Raw genomic sequence first — 19951 nt, 5'->3', positions numbered from 1 at the left:
CAGGACTAGGATTAATCTGTGTCTGGGAAACCAACCCTCAAAGTGTAACTGTAGGAATAATCAGGATCTGGAGTTGAGAGAATAACCAATCATTCACTCTACTGGAGGTGATACCGTCTGGTATCCTCTACGTACTGACATACCGGTGAGCCACAAGTGTCCGAGCAGCACTCATGACTCGAGCAGGTCACAGGTTGGTTCAGTAGGTGAGTTCTCACAGCTCGATCACAGTGTGATTGAAGAGCAACAAACACATAACACGTCTCAGTCGAAATAGGAAAGAGAGGGGTGTTGTGAATGTCTGTCACACACTGTGATGAACAGATGCTGCTGTGGTATCCATGTGAATATTTAACATAGTCACCTCAAACACTGTCTTCATAGATCTGTACTGTAGCCTATATTACTGAAAAAGGCTTGGGCCTACTCCAGTTAAGAAATATTAAGAAAGAAAATACTTTAATGGAATTTGTGTAGGCCTTGAATGTAGGCCTTAGTATTTTTTTTAAAGGTGTTGTAAGCTAATAATTGGATTGTTACCAAATAATAAATGATACTTATGCCTTAAATATGCCACCAACATAACGCGTCAATAATAGGCGATATAACCTTCTAACTTATAACCATGTCAAGGAGATGTCACTAAACGGGTGGAGTACCTTTGCAATCCGTTATCGTGCGTTGTAGGATACAGCAGTCTACATTTCTATCCTTACCATCATCCTTGCAGCCTCACCGATTTCAATATAAATCAAGCAGGAACGTCCTATATTGCAGAAGGATCGTCAATCTGTAGTCAATCCCGAAAACAAGCTACAAAGGCAGTGTCAATAACAGACGCAGTACATCTTCTGTTGTCTCTCTCCCACCCAAGATTCTCCCCATCACATCACCGCGCTGAAAGGCGAACGGCGCAACGCACCCACAACCACAACATTTTATGTACATTAATTCACTCACCGCGTTTGACAATCGTGCTTCTACGCCACCGCTTAAAACGACGACACTGATATAGGACAGAGAAGTGATGCCCACTTTTTAAGCGCGAGTCCTCACGTAGCTACCCGTATCAGATCACATCACTTTCTATCCGGTCTCCTCCGGTGCTGGTACCTAGACTACGCTACAGCTAGTCTCTCTCTGCGCCACTGTTTCCCAAAGCGTCGCGTCGCTCTGGAGCTCCCAGGACCAATCAGAGCGCTGGACGCTGTGTGCACAGAGCTATTCGGTAGAGAGACGCAGAACCAGAGTACCATCATAAAACTAATATTGTTTATAGTGTTATTTAATTATTGTAATAAAAACTCGCAGTTCACCGACTTTGCCTATGGTAGGCTACAACGTTGGCTTCTATATTAAAAGTAATTGATTTGAGACGTGATTGTGTATACTATTTTAGCCAGAGCCAGCCCCTCAAGAGTGAACAGCTTCCAATAAGAAATGTATAATCTGAAATAAGAAACTACAGGCCCATCAACTGTTGCAGTGCCACAGGCTATTGTTTAACTCAACAGACACTTCCCTATCCTAGCCACCGTGCTTCTACATCTGCATTGCTTGCTGGTTTGGGGTTTTAGGCTGGGTTTCTGTAGAATCACTTTGTGACATCTGCTGTTGTAAAAAGGGCTTTATAAATACACTTGATTTAATAGCCTTAAGATTGTATGTGAGTGTGTGTAGAGTCAGTATAAATGTGTGTGCATGTGTAATGGGAATTTCAATGTTTGTGCTTTTCTGATAACTCATTTCTGTGTTCTATTCATGTGCTGTTCTACAAACCAATTTCTATGTTCATGCAAGTGGCTGACTGAAGAATCCTCACTTATCAGTAGCTGCAATTTGGCAGTACGCCCAGAACCTTGTTTAGAGAACGAACGATATCTCCGTTTCAAGGTCAGCTTAGAGAGAAGAAGCCTCGTGAGGTATTGGTCTGTCACATGTCATGAACCAGTATTGGTCGTCACATGAATGAAACAAAGCGGTAATGATGAATTAATTATGCTAAATCATGCAAACATAACTTGACTGTGTATAGCCGTGTAGAAGACAACTGCTGGGTCTGCCCAGGCAGAGCTCCTGATTGACATGTGTACTATGGTGCATTGAGCTGGATGGAACCTCTCCAGCGCATTGACAAAGAAACAATGATTAATATTAAGATTGACTTCAAGTGTCCCTGTGTAAGAATTTCCACAACACATGTTATGTGCGTGTTGGTGTGTCAGTGCGCGTGAGTGTATAGAGTCCTCTGAGTGTGCATTGAGACAGTGCAAAAATATAAATAAAATACAAAGGTCACATGAGAAAGATTGGGGCGGCAGGTCGCATAGTGGTTAGAGCATTGGGCCAGTAACCGAAAGGTTGCTAGATTGAATCCCCGAGCTGACAAGGTAAAAATCTGTCGTTCTGCCCCTGAACAAGGCAGTTCCCCAGTTCCCCAGTAGGCTGTCACTGTAAATAAGAATTTGTTCTTCACTGACTTGCCTAGTTAAATAAAGGTTCAATAAATAAATAAAATAGTCTGTGTGGCCATTCTGTTAGATATTTAGCAGTCTTAATGCTTGGGGATGGAAGCTGTTCAGGAGCCTGTTGGTGTCAGACTTGATGCACCGGTACCACTTGCCGTGCGGAAGCAAAGAGAAGTCTATGGCTTGGGTGACTGGAGTCTTTAACAATTTTCCCGGGCCTTCCTTTCACAACGCCTGATATACACGGAGTGCACAAAACATTAGGAACACCTTTCTAATATTGAGTTGCACGCCCTTTTGCCCTCAGAACAGCCTCAGTTCGTCGGGGCATGGACTCTACAAGTCGTCGAAAGCGCTCCACAGGGATGCTGGCCCATGTTGACTCCAATGCTTCCCTCAGTTGTATCAAGTTGGCTGGTTGTGGACCTCTACTCCGAATAGCTCGTTCCGTCTCATCCCACAGATGCTCACCTGGATTGAGATCTGGTGACTGGGCAGGCCACTGCAGTAAGCTGAATTCCCTGTCATGGCCGTGGAACCATTCCTGGGAAAATCTATCCTTGTGGCACGGGGTATTATCCTGCTGAAAAAATACATTCAAAAATGTATACACTGCTGCCATGAAGGGATGCATCTGATTGGCAGTGATGTTCAGATATCCTGTGGCATTCAAACGTTGCTCCACTTTTATTAAGGGGCTCAATGTGTGCCATGAAAACACACCCAAGACTATTACACCAACACCAGCCTGCAATGTTGACACGTGGCATGATGGATGCATGTACTCGTGGTTTTCTCCATACCCTATCCTTCCATCAGCGCGAAACAGCAGGAACCGGGATTCATCAGACCAGGGAATGTTTTTCCAATTCTTCAATGTCCAGTGTTTTCGTTCCGTAGCCCACAGCAACCGCGGTTTCTTGTCGGTTGCCATACCCCATTCGTGTCCAGGTACGACGAGTTGTGTATTCTTTTATGGGTCTTTGGTTGACAAACTCAAGTTGGCGACCTCAAGCCCGTCTGTTGCTCTGCACAATGTGTCAGTCTCCTTTTGTCTTCTTTCATCAATGACCTGTTTTCGACCACTGTCCTGCCGTTGGCTGGATGTCCTTTGGATGGTGGTCCATTCTTGATACACCCAGGAAACTGTTGAATGTGAAAAACCCAGCAACCCTTGACACTCAAACCAGCTAATTTTCAAAGTCACTTAAATCTTGTCTTGCCCATTCATCCTCTGAATGGCACACATACAGAATCCATGTCACAATGGACTAACCTGTCTCCTCCCCTTCATCTACACTGATTGAAGCTGATTTAACAGGTGACATCAATAAGGGATCATAGCTTTCACCTGGAATCTTCCCATCTGTGCGCGTGTGAGTGGACCATTTTTAGTCTTCAGTGATTTGGACGCAGAGGAACTCCACTGCAGCCCTGCGATGTCGATGGGGGCGTGCTCAGCCCCATTTCCTGTAGTCCACGATCAGCTCTTTGGCCTTACTGACGTTGAGGGAGAGGTTGTTGTCCCGGCACCACACTTCCAGGTCACTGACCTCCTCCCTGTAGGCCGCCTCATCTTCACCGGTAATCAGGCCTACCACCGTTGTGTCGTCGGTAAACTTGATGGTGTTGGAGTCGTGGGTGAACATAGAGTACAGGATATTAAGCACATAGCCCTGTGGGGCCCCCGTGTTGAGGGTCAGCGTGGCGGAGGTGATGTTGCCTACCCTCGCCACCTGGGGTCAGCCTGTCAGGAAGTCCAGGATCCAGTTGCAGAGTGAGGTGTTCAGTCCTAGGGTCCTAAGCTTGGTGATGAGCTTGGTGATGACAATGGTGTTGAACGCAGGGCTGTAGTCAATGAACAGTATTCTCACATTGGTATTCCCCTTACCTAAATTGGTGAAGGCAGTGTGGAGTGCAATTGAGATTGCGTCATCTATGGATCTGTATGCAAATTAGAGTGGGTCTAGGATGATGAAATTGATGTGTGGCATAACCAGCCATTCAAAGCACTTCACGATTACAGAAGAGTGCTACAAGGCAGTAGTCATTGCGGCATGAAGCCTTAAGAGTTCTTGGGAACAGGAACAATGGTGGTCATCTTGAGACAATGGGGTTTACAGACTGGGACAAGGAGACATTGACAATTTCCGTGAACATGCCTGCCAGCTGATCTGTGCATGCTCCGAGAACACGCCCTGGAATAGCGTCTGGCCCCCTGATTAAAGACCTTACTCACGTCAGCCTCGGAGAGCGAGATCAGCCAGTGCTCGGGGTCGGTGGGGAACCTCACGCATGGTATGTTGTTATTGTCGAAGCGTGCATAAAATACTTTGGAGTTCGTCTGGAAGAGACATTGTTGGGCAGATCACGGCTGGGTCTTCCTTTGTAATCCGTAATGGATTGTATCCCCTGCCACATGCAGCGGGCGTTGAAGCCTGTGTAGTATGATTCCACCTTATTCCTAAATTGTCCTTTTGCGTATCTGATGACTCTGCGGAGGTCGTAGCGGGACTTCTTGTACTTGTTCCTGTCTTAAACCGTAGCCTCAGGGTTGTCTGCGATAGAGCTTACTATAGGCTTTGACAACAATGTAGTTCCCCAGATACTTAATTACATTTTCTGCACATCTCAATGACACACAGGCTGGGTTGTATAAAACAGCTTTATATTTTTTATTGGTGTTAGACACCTTGTGCGTTCAGCAACAGTAGTGTTCCTAAAGCATGAGAAAATACAACATACAGTAATTTATGAATGAAAATACATACACGCACATCATACACAGCCTCAAGGTAAAGCCCAGGCCCGTTAGAGAGTATCTTTATGTTTTCAATTACTGGACAGAATTGGATAGTTAAGCCCTGATAATAAATGGCAACATTGTTGGTAGTTAAATGATAAATTTACTCTGAAAAGAACAAAAATAAAAACACTTTTCATTTACATTCTTTTTGCCTAACTCTATGCCATGTATAGACAGCATTTTAAACAGGGACAAATAAACACCAGACACACTGTACTTAGAGGCATAGCAGGCTAAGGCACGCACACATTACACTAAGTGGCCAGTTTATTAGGTACACCACTCCATTCACAAAAATGGTTCGATCCTACAGACAGTGAGTCACGTGGCCGTGGCTTGCTTTATAAAGCAGACAGGCATTGATGCATTCAGTTACTGTTCGATTGACATTAGAATGCACAAAACGAGTGACCTATGCAACTTTGAGCGTGGTATGATTGTCGGTGCCAGGCACGCTGGTTCCAGTATCTCTGGAATGGCCGGCCTCCTGGGATTTTCACGGGTTTTACCGAGAAGGGTGCGACAAACAAACATCCAGTCAGCAGCAGTCCTGTGGGCGAAAACAGCTCATTGATGAGAGGTCGAAGGAGAATGGCAAGAATCATGCAAGCTAACAGGCGTGCAAGTGAACACTCCTATCAGCTAAAAACAAGAAGAAGCAGCTCCAACGGATCACCAACACTGCTGCAACTGAAGAGTGGAAAAACTTTGCCTGGTCCGACGAATCCCAGTTCCTGTTGCGTCATGCTGATGGCAGAGTCAGGATTTGGCATAAACAGCCATGCCTGCCCCACCCTGCCTGGTCTCAATGGTACAGGCTGGTGGCGGTGGTGTAAAGTTTTCCTGGAAAATATTAGATCCCCTGATACCAATTGAGCAACGTTTCCACGCCCCAAATAATTCAGGTCGTTCTGGATGCAAAAGGGGGTCCGACCCGGTACTGGATAGGCGTACCTAAGAAACTGGCCACACAGTATATCTCAAGACCATCTTTCTACCCATAGGGCAGTTTATTGTACCACAACTGGCCAAGCTTGTGCCATGATGGTGCCATCATGGTCACCTAATAATCCCCAGTTTACAATTGGCTCATTCATCCCCCTCCTCTCCCCTGTAACTATTCCCCAGGTCGTTGCTGCAAATGAGAACGTGTTCTCAGTCAACTTACCTGGTAAAATAACGGTAAAATAAATAAATAAATAAAAATGAGAGCATTACATTGTAAAAACACTAATAAAAGGTATTGAGGAAAAGTCAACAGGTAAAGCCATACCTCATATTTCACATGCATGTCTTTCAGACATGTATTGCCGTCTCCCATACTTACACACACACGTTCCTCAACACATTGACTTACAGCCAAATACACACATACGCTACATACACATCCAGTTCTAAGTGCCGACAGTGAGAAAGTGACCTCAGTGAGACACAACCAAGTGGTTAAACATGTGACCATGCGGTCCCTTTTCATCCTTATCCAATCACAACGACATTCATAAGTCATGACTGTGTGCGCTAACTACCCCACACCTAGAGTCCACCTCACGGCGTTCCCCTCAGAGCTGGGGGGGTGGAGGGGGAGGGGGAGGGGGGGGTGGGAGGGGGACCCATGCTCCCTGTGCTCCAGGAGTGTGGGAGGGGGAGGGTGGGACCACTGGAGGGTGGGACAGGGGAGGTGAGGGTGGAGAGCGGTTCCCGCAGACGGTCCGCTATGGAGAAGCACGGACAAGAGCGGATAGAGCGCAGGACGGCATCTTCTAGAGGGAGAGAAAGGGAGATCATATGATAAGATTGTACTTCATTCAGATGTGTGTAAATAAGAGGTTTTAGCGCAAATAGGTTAAAGTGCAAATCTGAATTGAGTGAGAGTGTGTGTATCCTTACCCTCCACTCCACACGGGGGCGTCAGTAAGGTCTTGGCCTGGCTGTTTCCGGCCTGGGCAGCCCGCTGATAGAACCCTACTGCTGTTCTGAAACACTGAGGCACCCCGAACCCACTCTCATAACACTGGCCCAGGAACAGCAGGGCCTCGCTGTCCTACACATACCGAAAGAGAAACACACATCTGGTTCACATTACACTGAACTGAGAACAGGTTATGATGGATGAGTGAGATATAATGACAGTTGTTGAGTTTAAGTGTAGAGGATGTCACTCACTCCGCTCTCTGCTGCCATCTTCAGGTAGTGCACAGACTTACGGCCGTCTCTGACTGGCTCCTGTGAGAACAGGGAACCCAGAAACACTTGGGCCTGATAGAGAAGGGAACGAGAGAAACAGGAAAACAGAATAAGACGACTTAAAATCATTTGACTTTCAATGTCGCCTTTTCGGCCAAGTCACACAATCATAACACACACTTCCTTCTCACTCACCTCTTTCAGTCCAGCTGAGGCAGCCTGTTGCAGCAGGCTGATGGCTGAGTCCAGGTCCTGCTGTGTGCTATGCTGCCCTCTGCTGCCGAGGAGGAGTTTGGCACAGCGGTACTGAGCCTGACTGTGACCTCCAGACGCTGCCTGGCTGTAGAAGTGAAGAGCCTGGAGAGGGAACACGATGAGGGGAGTCAGGAGAGAAACGGGACAGGGAATTACGAATATCCCCAATGTTAAAAGTCCTGATTTCGACTGTGTGTCATACATTTGATTGTGTGAGTGTCAGTGTGTATGTGTGAGTTGCAAGTGTTTCTTACCTTCTCCCCGTCTTTGCCTACTCCCCTGCCTTTCTCGTAGCAGACTCCAGTGTTGAACTGGGCCTTGCAGTAACCCCGTCTGGCTGAGGCCAGGAAACAGGAGAAGGCTGCCTCATAGTCCCCAGTCTGAGCACTCTCCAGACCGATGATGTTGAGGACTACAGGAACGCTGGAGTCGGCCACCTGCTGGAGGTTCTGGGCCGCCCCTGCTAGAGCATCCTAAAGATCACAGGGTCAGAGGTCATGAACAGGATGCCGCTTCACAATCAGACAGGAGTTAAACAGAGGATCAGCCTAAAAACATACCTGCTCACTCTGCTGCGGAGGCGCTTCTCGCTTTCTGGCTCTGCGTTTGTCTTCAGAATGGGAGGACTTTGAGAAGGACGTCTCCTCTAACATGGGAAGATTCAAGAATAAAATGTGTGCATGCGTTTAGGCCTGTGTTTGTAAATCAAGTAATCTGGTAGGCATGAATATGTAAAGACTAACTATAACTATAAAATAACTATATGAGTACAATTTCATTGATTCATAAGAGAAATATAGTTACCCTGACCAAACACTGTTAGAACGTAAAGGGCGGCAGGTAGCCTAGAGAGGAGAGCCAGCAACCGGAGAGTTGCCAGTTCGAATCCCGGGTCCGACGGGAGAAATCTATCGGGAAGTGAGCTGGCAACCAAGGGCTGCTGGTATTAAATCCTAGATGCCATTGAGAAAGGCACTTAAACCCCACAACAACAGCACCTCTCCAAAACCTGTGTGTGTGTCGTTCGGAGAGGTCGGGTTAAAAGCGTCAAATAAAGTCACATTTTGGTTGAGACCTTGTCTGCAATTGGCCAATAAAGTGATTTTAATCTCTTGAAGGTAGAATGTGAGACTGACCTCTTCCAGAGGAGTGGTGACAGTCAACGAGGAAGCTGTCAGCGATCACCTCTCCATGGAGCTGGTCAGAGCTGCTGTAGCTGTTACTACTACCGCTGGTGCTGCGTTGCTGGGCCTGCTGTCTCTGTGGCAGACAGCTCACACTCCTCCCTCTGGGCAGCACATCACAGCGAGACACTGGACGTACACAAAAGGAAGGAGATCAGACTCATTCTGCATTCATGTACTTTTAGAATGCTAACACACACACACACACACACACACACACACACACACACACAAAGGGAGTTTCAGAGTTTCCACATCCATCTGAACGTCACACCTTAAAAATCATTCACTGGATGAATTGCTTGGGATTCTAGTGGTTGTGGCATAACTCACGCATCTCCAGTAGGACGCGGTAGTCAAACTTCTGCAGGGTACCCTGTACGGCCGGGCATCCTGTGTTGGGATTGGGTTCGGCCCCAGAGGAGACCTGAGAGTGGACCCTCCTACAGATCTGCATCAACAGAACGGCAGCTGCCCCCTAGAGAAAGGTCATACGTCAACTTCACCATCGCCAGGGAAATACATGTTTGCAAATTTGGGAAAGCGTGTCTGTAGTCTACATTTTAGGTGGAAGAGTGACGGTTTACTGGGAATGTTGGGTAATGTGTTTGTGACTGCGTGTTGGTTTCGTGGCCAGGTCATACCCAGCCCACAGCATCCAGAGCAGTGTAGCGCGGGAGCCCATCGTAGCAAAACTGAGAGGTCCTCTTCTTCCACCTCTTGTCTCCATCCTCCCCTTTCTGAGAGCTGAGAGATGGAAAGAGAAAGGTAAAAGTGGAAAGAGTAAGAGAGAAAATAAAAGTGGGTGATATGAGTGACATTTTTATAGACTTGTAGAGTTGTATTAAGCCATCACGGCAGGAGCCTCAAACGAGTCACGAGAGAGGGTGTTTGTCCCCATTTCCCAACACCAGTCTACATGCACAGCAGAGACAGGCCAGGGCCCACAGGATGATGCAACCAGCTGCAAGGCTAGCGAGGAGGGAGGAAAATGAAGGGATGAGGTACCTGCTGTCGGGGGAGTGCCGGCCGGTGGAGAGGAAGGTGGAGGAGTGGATGACCTCATCCTCCACGTGATGATTCTGAGACAAGCGCAGGGGGGCGTTGCCATGGCACCGGCTAAAAACTGGGGGCGGGGCAAGATGGGTTGTATTGAGTTAGCCTGGAAGATACTGCTGATACCATCTGCATTTCCGCTGCACATTTAATAGTGGGTTAAAGTCACATGCACAGAGCACAAGCATTAGCCTTTTTTTAATTTTATATTTCATATGCATTTTAATAAGAGGCAGTCTTAAGTAGTTGTGTATTCTGTGCAACACAGGTCTTTATCGTCATAAGGACGTTCAAACAAACCACAAAACATAAGGTGTCACTAAACAGGTTACAGCAGCGGTTGGTTAGTCAATGTTTTGTAAACAGACGCCCAACCGGCTGAGACCAAAGCAGGCTGGCTGATCACGGTTGGCACGGTGGAGGCTAGCCAACTGAACTCAACTCCCCGATTGGAGTTGCCTGGAAACCCGACGTTGAATTGCATAGAATTCATCTACGGGCAGAAATGAGCGTTTGACTCAGGAAAGTTTCCTCACGCGACCTCTACAAGCCAGAATGTTGAATAAAATGATATTTTAACGTACTTCACCGGTTCTCCACGTGGTTGGTCCTTTTGACGGTAGGATTACGAGACAATATAATATGCACAGAAAAGTACAACTTTTCAAAGTACTGAAAGTGCATTCGTGTTTCCTATCACCTGAAGCATGCACATAACCAAATAAACATTTGCATGAACTCTGCAAGTATGCATGCATCTCGTGAATCCATTTTTCTCTTGTGTGCTTGCTTAAGGTGATAGAAATCTGAATACATTACCAGTGCTTTGAAAAGTTTGTGATTATATACTAAACAAAAATATAAAAATGCAACATGTAGTGAACATTTCTCCATAGGCACAAAAAGCTTACTTGTCGCAAATTTTGTGCACAAATGTGTTTACATCCTCTTCACCAGGTCTTGACCTGACTGCAGTTCTCTGTTGTAACAGATTTCAGTGGGCAAATGCTCACCTTCGATGGCCACTGGCACGCTGGAGAAGTGTGCTCTTCACAGATGAATCCCGGTTTCAACTGTACCGGGCAGACGTTGTCCTGTGAGTGAGCGGTTTGCTGATGTCAATGTTGTGAGCAAAGAGCCCCATAGTGGCGGTGGGGGTATGGTATGGGCCAGGATAATCTACGGACAACACAATTGCATTGTATCAATGGCAATTTGAATGCACAGAGATACCATGACGAGATCCTGAGGCGCATTGTCGTGTCATTCATCCGCCGCCATCACATCCATGTTTCAGCATGATAATGCATGGCCCCATGCTGCAAGGATCTGTACACAATTCCTAGAAGTGGAAAATGTCCCAGTTCTTTCATGGCACGCAAACTCACCTGACCTGTCACCCATTGAGCATGTTTGGGATGCTCTGGGTCGACGTGTACGACAGTGTGTTCCAGTTCCCGCCGATATCCAGCAACTTCGCGAAGCCATTGAAGAGCGAGACAACATTCCACGATCAACAACCTGATCAACTCTATGCGAAGGAGATGTGTCGCACTGCATGAGGCAAATGGCGGTCACACCAGATACTGACTGGTTTTCTGATCCACGCCCCTACCTTTTTTTAAGGTACACTACATGACCAAAAGTATGTGGACACCTGCTCGTCGAACATCTCATTCCAAAATCATGGGCATTAAAATGGAGTTGGTCCCCCCTTTGCTGCTATAACAGCCTCCACACTTCTGGGAAGGCTTTCCACTAGATGTTGGAACATTGCTGCGGGGACTTGCTTCGATTCAGCCACAAGAGCATTAGTGAGGTCGGGCACTGACGTTGGGCGATTAGGCCTGGCTTGCAGTCGGCGTTCCAATTCATCCCAAAGGTGTTCGATGGCGTTGAGGTCAGGGCTCTGTGCAAGCCAGTCAAGTTCTTTCACACCGATCTCAACAAACCATTTCTGTATGGACTTCACTTTGTGCACAGGGGCATTGTCATGTTGAAAAAGGAAAGGGCCTTCCCCAAACTGTTGCCACAAAGTTGGAAGCACAGAATCGTCTGGAATGTCATTGTATGCTGTAGCAGCCCCAGACCATTATTCCTCCTCCAAACTTTATAGTTGACATTATGAATTAGGGCAGGTAGTGTTCTCCTGTCATCCGCCAAACGCAGATTCGTCCGTCGGAATGCCAGATAGTGAAGCGTGATTCATCACTCCAGAGAACACGTTTCCACTGCTCCAGAGTCCAATGGCAGCGAGCTTTACACCACACCAGCCGACGCTTGGCATTGCGCATGGTGATCTTAGGCTTGTGTGCGACTGCTCTGCCATGGAAACCCATTTCATGAAGGTAAGTCGCTAGCTAGCATTAAACGTATCTTCTAAAAAAAACTTAAATCTTCACATAATCACTAGTTGTACCTAACCATAAACATCAATGCCTTTCTTAAAATCAATACACTTTTTTTTTTTAAACCTGCATATTTAGTTAAAAGAAATGCATTATAGCAGGCAATATTAACTATGGAAATTGTGTCACTTCTCTTGCGTTAATTGCACACAGTCAGGATATATGCAACAGTTTGGGCCGCCTGGCTCGTTGCGAACTAATTTACCAGAATTTTACATAATTATGACATAACATTGAAGGTTGTGCAATGTAACAGCAACATTTAGACTTAGGGTTGCCGACCGTTCTATAAAATACGGGACGGTTCCGTATTTCACTGAAAGAATAAATATTTTGTTTCCGAAATGATAGTTTCCGGATATGACCATATTAATGACCAAAGGCTCGTATTTCGATGTTTATTATATTATAATTAAGTCTATGATTTGATAGAGCAGTCTGCCTGAGTGGTGGTAGGCGGCAGCAGGCTCGTAAGCGTTCATTCAAACTTTACTGCGTTGTCCCAGCAGCTCCACACTGCTTGCTTCACAGCGCTGTTTATGACTTGAAGCCTATCAACTCCTGAGATTAGACTGGCAACACTAAAGTGCCTATTAGAACATCCAATAGTCAAAGGTATATGAAATACAAATGGTATAGAGAAAAATAGTCGACACGTCTTAAACTTCTTAACTGGGAATATTGAACCACCAGCTTTCACATGTTCTCATGTTCTGAGCAAGGAACTTAAACTTTAGCTTTTTTACATGGCACATAATGCACTTTCACTTTCTTCTCCAACACTGTGTTTTTGCATTATTTAAACCAAATTGAACATGTTTCATTATTTCTTTGAGACCTAATAGATTTTATTTATGTATTATATTAAGTTAAAATAAAAGTGTTCATTGTTCATTCAGTATTGTTGTAATTGTCATTATTACAAAATATATATATTGATTAATCGGTATCGGCTTTTTTTGGACCTCCAATAATTGGTATCAGCGATGAAAATTCATAATCGGTCGACCTCTAGTTGCAACCAAAGACAATTTTTACACGCTTCAGCGGTCCCATTCCGTGAGCTTGTGTGGCCTACCACTTCACTGCTGAGCCATTGTTGCTCCTAGATGTTTCCACTTCACAACAATAGCACTTACAGTTGACCAGGGCAGTTCTAGCTGGGCAGAAATTTGACAAACTGACTTGCTGGAAAAGTGGCATCCTATGACAGTAGGATCTTCTACTGCCAGTGTTTGTCTATGGAGATTGCATGGCTGTGTGCTCAATTTTATACTCCTGTCAGCAACGTCTGTGGCTGAAATAGCCAAATCTACATAAACAATATAGACAAAAGTGTCTTTATTCCCAGTCATGTGAAATGAATAGATTAGGGCCTAATTTATTTATTTCAATTGACTGATGTCCTTATATTAACTATAAATAAAATCTTTGGAATTGTTTCCTGTTATCTTTTTGTTCAGTGTACTTTCCTGTGGGTATATTGTCTCGTATTGTTTCCGCCAAAAAGGACCAATCGCACCGACAACCGGTAAAGGATGTAAACATTTAATTTCATTAAACATTCTGGCTTGTAGAGATAACATTCTGGCTTGTAGAGATAACTAACTGAGATAACTTTCCTTATTAAAAATGTCTGGTTTCCAGTCAACGATTCGAGTTGAGTTTAATCGGCTAGGTGAAGGCAGTGACAATTTAAGTACCCATATAACAACGATCTGTGGAGCAGAAAGTAGTACCTAAATGCTGGTTTACGCATACACTGAGCATGATCTGCCCAAGTTTTAAAAACAGACTTCCTGCATAAGTTAGTGCATTCTCGAACTTTAGAGAATTTACGCGCTAGCAAGCATGTCAGTGATTTTAGTTCGTGCGCATAACACTAACGTTACTCTCATGCCAAATCAAATATTAGCTAGCTGGATAGCTAATTGAATTGCAAATCTAGATAAAACAATATTACACTTCTATAGAAAAATCTAGCAAACTTCGACCCGAGTGCATAAACAAGGCTGGTTAGCTAAAGTTAATGGAGAAAATTGTTAATGATATTAAGTTTACCTCTTCCAACAAACCCTTGTACTCTCCACATGTTTCGTTGTCCTAGAGCGAGTCTCAAGATTAATATTTCTACATAATTGCGCTAAATGAGTCTCTTAAAAAAATATTCAGGGGAGTTCTCTCCATGAGTACTGTAACGTTAGCTCTAGCTAAATAGAAAAATTAAGTATTGAACAGTCACGAATTATTTAGGAAGGTGGCGGGCAACGTCACCCGGAAATAGCAAAACGTGAAGTGATGCAAGAAGGTTGTTTGCGGTTACACATTGCCATCTAGCGGCTGTCTAGAACAAATCTAATATTTTTTTTTTTTTACCTTTATTTAACTAGGCAAGCCAGTTAAGAACAAATTCGTCTTTACAATGACGGCCTACCCCCCGACCAAACCCTCCCCTAGCCCGGACGACACTGGGCCAATTGTGCGCCGCCCTATGGGACTACCGATCAGGGCCGGTTGTGAGCGGGAACGAACAAGGGTCTGTAGTGACGTCCTTTAGCACTGCAATGCATTGCCTTAGACCGCTGCACCACTCGAGAGAACGAAATAAAATTAAATTAAATTTTATTTGTCACATGCGCCGAATACAACAGGTGTAGAAAACTTACTGTGAAATGCTTATTTACAACGATGCAGTTTTAAGAAAAATAAGAGTTAAGAAAATATTAAAGCGCAGCAATACAGTAACAAATCAAATTGTATTGTCTTGGTCACATACACATATTTAACAGATGTTATTGCTGGTGTAGCGAAATGCTTGTCTTCCTAGCTCCAACAGTGCAGTAGTACATTATCTAACCATTCACAACAATACACACAAATCTAAAAGTAAAATAATTAATTTTAGAAATATATAAATATTAGGACGAGCAATGTCGGAGTGGCATTGACTAAAATACAGTAGAATAGAATACAGTATATACATATGAGATGAGTAAAGCAGTGTGTAAACATTATTAAAGTGGGAAGTGATTCCATGTCTATGTATATAGGGCAGCAGCTTCTAAGGCTTAGGATTGAGTAACTGGGTGGTAGCCGGCTAGTGATGGCTATTTAACAGTATGATGGCGTTGAGATAGATGCTGTTTTTCAGTCTCTCGGTCCCAGCTTTGATGCACCTGTACTGACCTTGCCTTCTGAATGATAGCGGGGTGAACAGGCCGTGGCTCGGGTGGTTGATGTCCTTGATGATCTTTTTGGCCTTCCTGTGACATCGGGTGCTGTAGGTGTCCTGGAGGGCAGGCAGTGTGTCCCTGGGGATGCGTTGGGCAGACCGCACCACCCTCTGGAGAGCCCTGCGGTTGCGGGCGGTGCAGTTGCCATACTAGGCAGTGATACAGCCCGACAGGATGTTCTCAATTGTGCATCTGTAAAAGTTTGTGAAGGTCTTAGGGGCCAAGCCGAATTTCTTCAATCTCCTGAGGTTGAAGAGGCGCTGTTGCGCCTTCTTCACTTCACTGTCTGTGTGGGTGGACCATTTCAGATTGCCAGTGACGTGTACGCCGTGGAAGTTGAAGCTTTCCATCTTCACTGCGGTCCCGTCAATGTGGATAGGAGCGTGCTCCCTCTGCTGTTTCCTGAAGTCCACAATCAGCTCCTTTGTTTTGTTGACGTTAAGGGAGAGGTTATTTTCCTTGCACCACTCCGCCAGGGCCCTCAGCTCCTCCCTGTGGGCTGTCTCATTGTTGGTCATCAGGCCTACTACTGTTGTCGTCTGCAAACTTGATGATTGAGTTGGAGTCGTGTATGGACACGCAGTTATGGGTGAACAGGGAGTACAGGAGGGGACTGAGTACGCACCCTTGTGGGGCCCCTGTGTTGAGGATCAGCGAAGTGGAGGTGTTGTTTCCTACCTTCACCACCTGGGGGCGACCCGTCAGGAAGTCCAGGACCCAGTTGCACAGGGCAGGATTCAGACCCAGGGCCCAAGCTTAATGATGAGTTTGGAGGGTACTATGGTGTTGAATGCTGAGCTATAGTCAATGAATAGCATTCTGATGTACGTATTCCTCTTGTCCAGAGGGGATACGACAGTGTGCAGTGCGATGGCGATTGCATCGTCTGTGGATCTATTGGGGCGGTAAGAAAATTGAAGTGGGTCTAGGGTGTCAGGTAAGGTAGAGGTGATATAATCCTTAACTAATCTCTCAAAGCACTTCATGATGACAGAAGTGAGTGTTACAGTGCGATAGTCATTTAGTTCAGTTACCTTTGCCTTCTTGGGTACAGGAACAATGATGGACATCTTGAAGCAAGTGGGGACAGCAGACTAGGATAGAGAGAGATTGAATATGTCCGTAAACACTCCAGCAAGCTGGTCTGCGCATGCTCTGAGGACGAGGCTAGGGATGCCGTCTGGGCCGGCAGCCTTGTGAGGGTTAACACGCATAAATGTCTTACTCACGTCTGCCACGGAGAACGAGAGCCCACAGTCCTTGGGAGCGGGCCGCGTCGGTGGCACTGTGTTATCTTCAAGGCGGGCGAAGAAGGTGTTTAGCTTGACGTTGGTGTCCGCGACGTGGATGGTTTTCCCTTTGTAATCGGTGATTGTCTGTAGACCCTGCCACATACGTCTTGTGTCTGAGCCGTTGAATTGCGATTCCACTTTGTCTCTATACTGACGTTTTGCCTGTTTGATTGCCTTGCGGAGGGAATAACTAAACTGTTTGTATTCAACCGTATTCCCAGTCACCTTGCCGTGGTTAAACGCATTATTTAGCGCTTTTAGTTTTGCGCGAATGCTGCCATCTTTCCACAGTTTGTGGTTTGGGTAGGTTTTAATAGTCACAGTTGGAACAACATCCCCTATACACTTCCTGATGAATTCAGTCACCGTGTCCATGTTTACATGTTATTCTCAGAGGCTACCCGAAACATATACCTGTCCGCATGATCAAAACAATCTGTATACACCCCCCCCCAATGTGTGGGGGTAGAGATTAGTCAAAGTAATTGAGGTAATATGTACATGTAGGTAGGGGTAAAATGACTATGCATTGATAATAAACAGCGAGTAGCAGCAGGGTGTAACGTCTTTCGTCGGTAGAAGGAGAGGAGGACCAAAGCGCAGCGCGTATCCATAATTTATTAGAATACTTCTCAATATGAACAAAAACAATAAACAGACGAAAAACCAACGAAGCTACAGTCCCGAACTAGTGAACACAGAAAAAAACAGGAACACACGAACAGGAACAATCACCCACAAACCAACAGTGAAAACAGGCTACCTTAATATGGTTCCCAATCAGAGACAATGCAAAACACCTGCCTTTGATTGAGAACCATATCAGGCCAAATGACAAACCTCAACATAGAAACACATAACATAGACCGCCCACCCCAACTCACGCCCTGACCATACTAACTAAAGACAAAAACAAAGGAAAATAAAGGTCAGAACGTGACACAGGGTGGCTTGAGTCCGGCAATTTTTAGGGCCTTCCTCTGACACTGCCTGGTATAGAGGTCCTGGATGGCAGGAAGCTTGGCCCCAATAATATACTGGGCCGTACGCACTAACTTCTGTAGCGCCTTGCGGTTGGAAGCCGAGCAGTTGCTATACCAGGCGGTGATGCAACCAGTCAGGCTGCTCTCGATGGTCCAGCTGTAGAACTTTTTGAGGATCTGAGGACCCATGTCAAATCTTTTCAATTTCCTGAGGGGTAATAAGCATTGTTGTGCCTTCTTCACGACTGTTTGGACCATGTTAGTTTGTTGGTGATGTGGACTCCAAGGAACTTGAAGCTCTCAACCTGCTCCACTACAGCCCCGTCGATGAGAATGGGTGTGTTCTTGGCCCTCCTTTTCCTGTAGTCCACGATCATCTCCTTTGTCTTGATCACGTTGAGGGAGAGGTTGTTGTCCTGGCACCACACTGCCAGGTCTCTGACCTCATCCCTATAGGCTGTCTCATCGTTGTCGGTGATCAGGCCTACCACCATTGTGTCATTGGCAAACTTAATGATGGCGTTGGAGTCGTGCTTGGCTGTATTTGTTTGTCTGATTTCGAGGCACAACTCGTGTAACATATGAAATACAGTGAGCTCCAACAGTATTGGGACAGTGACGTTTTTGTTGTTGTTGTTTTGCCTCTGTACTCCAGCACTCCAGAAATGATACAATGACTACGAAGTTAAAGTTCAGACTGTCAGCTTTAATTTAAGGGGTATTTTCATTCATATCGGGAGAACCGTTTAGAAATTACAGCACTTTTTGTACCTAGTCTCCCCTTTTTATGGGACCAAAAGAATTGGGACAAATTCACTTATGTATATTAAAGTAGTCAAAAGTGTAATATTTGGTCCCATATTCCTAGCACGCAATGATTACATCAAGCGTGTGACTCTACAAACTTGTTGGATGCATTTGCTGTTTGTTTGGTTGTGTTTCAGATTATTTCGTGCCCAATAGAAATGTATGGATAAATAATGTATTGTGCCATTTTGGTGTTGCTTTTATTTAACATAATATTAGAGTATGTTTCTAATCCTTAAGAGTCTATTGACGTGCCCATGCGTCAGTCTAAGTAACATAATAATCCCCGTCAAAATCCGTCAGTTTAAGCTAGATATATCATGTTGGCCTTCCGCATCTGCGACTGAAGGTGGCCGAGCTACAGCAGTGTTTGTCAAACCATGAGACATCCCAAAAATTGGTCTTTTCACAAAAACCTCTGGAAACTGTTATGACCACTCTATGGAAAGGGGATATACTCATGAACATGATGGTGTTTGCCGTCTTTGCTCTAACACCCCCACTAATGTCACGGGACTCGTTTGAAAGTATGGAGGGAACTTTGTGGCAACAAAAAGAAGGGGTTAAATATGTGTCCAAAAAACCTAATATGTTTCTTATATCTTCTAGATATAGGACAGACTTCAAAACCATATTCCTTATGACTTCTTTTTTTTTACAGTCTTTTCTTCCTATCAATGTGTTATTCACTGCATTTCTATGTGCTATAACAGTAAAGGCCAAATTCAATATTTTATTAAATTAAATGTTTGTATATACTGTATATATATATTTTTTATACTTAAAGGCGTCCTAAACTTCTAAATCAAATAGCTAAATGATCCATGCTAGGATCATCTTAAAACAATTCCAGATGTTAGCTTAGTAAGCCCCCCCCCCCCCAACACAACAGCTTAGACTTTTAGAGTCTCTATTTGATCCCCTCGCCACTCTTGAAGTCGCCCTCTGGGAGTGTCCTCAGCAACAGTAACAACGGAGGGCCCTCTGAGTGAGTTGGTCGGAGCTAGGGGCTGGTTCGAGATTCACCGATTGTTAACGCTTCTCACCACTTGCTTCCTGGATGTCTCTGAGAGCTGTGCCTGTTGCAGCCTGATGACCTTGCTGGCCTCCTTCACCACCCTGTCTAGCCTGTTTTTGTCGCCTACATTAAGATTGCCAAACCAGGCCACCATCGAAAACATCAACATGGATTCAATAAAACTCCTGCAAAACAGTGTCGTCATTGTCTAGCTGACATTAAACCAGTTTATCTTAGTCCCTGCTGTCCCTTTTTTT

The 19951-nt window shown here is 45.2% G+C and overlaps 1 protein-coding gene and 1 pseudogene across 2 annotated transcripts; both read right to left on the bottom strand.

The window, feature by feature from the left end:
* The window catches only part of LOC111965480 (amyloid beta precursor protein binding family B member 2-like), a 61829-nt pseudogene extending 60616 nt beyond the window's left edge, over positions 1 to 1213 (bottom strand).
* A 3906-nt stretch (positions 1214 to 5119) lies between these two features.
* Positions 5120 to 14628, bottom strand: LOC111965613 (DAP3-binding cell death enhancer 1). 2 transcript variants are annotated; one of them, XM_023989764.2, is made up of 11 exons: positions 14423 to 14628; positions 9906 to 10023; positions 9542 to 9644; positions 9231 to 9375; positions 8850 to 9026; positions 8274 to 8359; positions 7968 to 8186; positions 7654 to 7815; positions 7438 to 7530; positions 7162 to 7315; positions 5120 to 7034 (listed from the first exon to the last, which is right to left on the bottom strand). In XM_023989764.2, the coding sequence occupies exons 1-11, from the start codon at positions 14451 to 14453 to the stop codon at positions 6820 to 6822; spliced, it is 1503 nt and encodes a 500-aa protein (XP_023845532.1). In that variant the 5' UTR covers positions 14454 to 14628; the 3' UTR covers positions 5120 to 6819. The 2 variants fall into 2 exon arrangements, with proteins under 2 accessions (XP_023845532.1, XP_023845533.1); XM_023989765.2 differs by having other exon boundaries at positions 5120 to 7031.
* Between the last annotated feature and the right edge of the window lie 5323 nt (positions 14629 to 19951).

Source organism: Salvelinus sp. IW2-2015, linkage group LG6.2, assembly GCF_002910315.2.
Source record: "Salvelinus sp. IW2-2015 linkage group LG6.2, ASM291031v2, whole genome shotgun sequence".
Classification (NCBI taxonomy): Eukaryota; Metazoa; Chordata; class Actinopteri; order Salmoniformes; family Salmonidae; genus Salvelinus; species Salvelinus sp. IW2-2015.
Note: the sequence above shows the minus strand (reverse complement) of the source record. Positions and strands in the feature narration are given on the sequence as shown.

What these genes read in the sequence shown, in the direction of transcription:
- LOC111965613 (XM_023989764.2), bottom strand. Translation starts at nt 14,453, where the DNA reads ATGTGGAGAGTACAAGGGTTTGTTGGAAGAG. An exon ending in CGGCACTCCCCCGACAGCAG is followed by an intron (nt 9,645 to 9,905) that starts GTACCTCATCCC and finishes TCCATCTCTCAG; the next exon opens with CTCTCAGAAAGGGGAGGATG. An exon ending in AGATGGCAGCAGAGAGCGGA is followed by an intron (nt 7,316 to 7,437) that starts GTGAGTGACATC and finishes CGGTATGTGTAG; the next exon opens with GACAGCGAGGCCCTGCTGTT.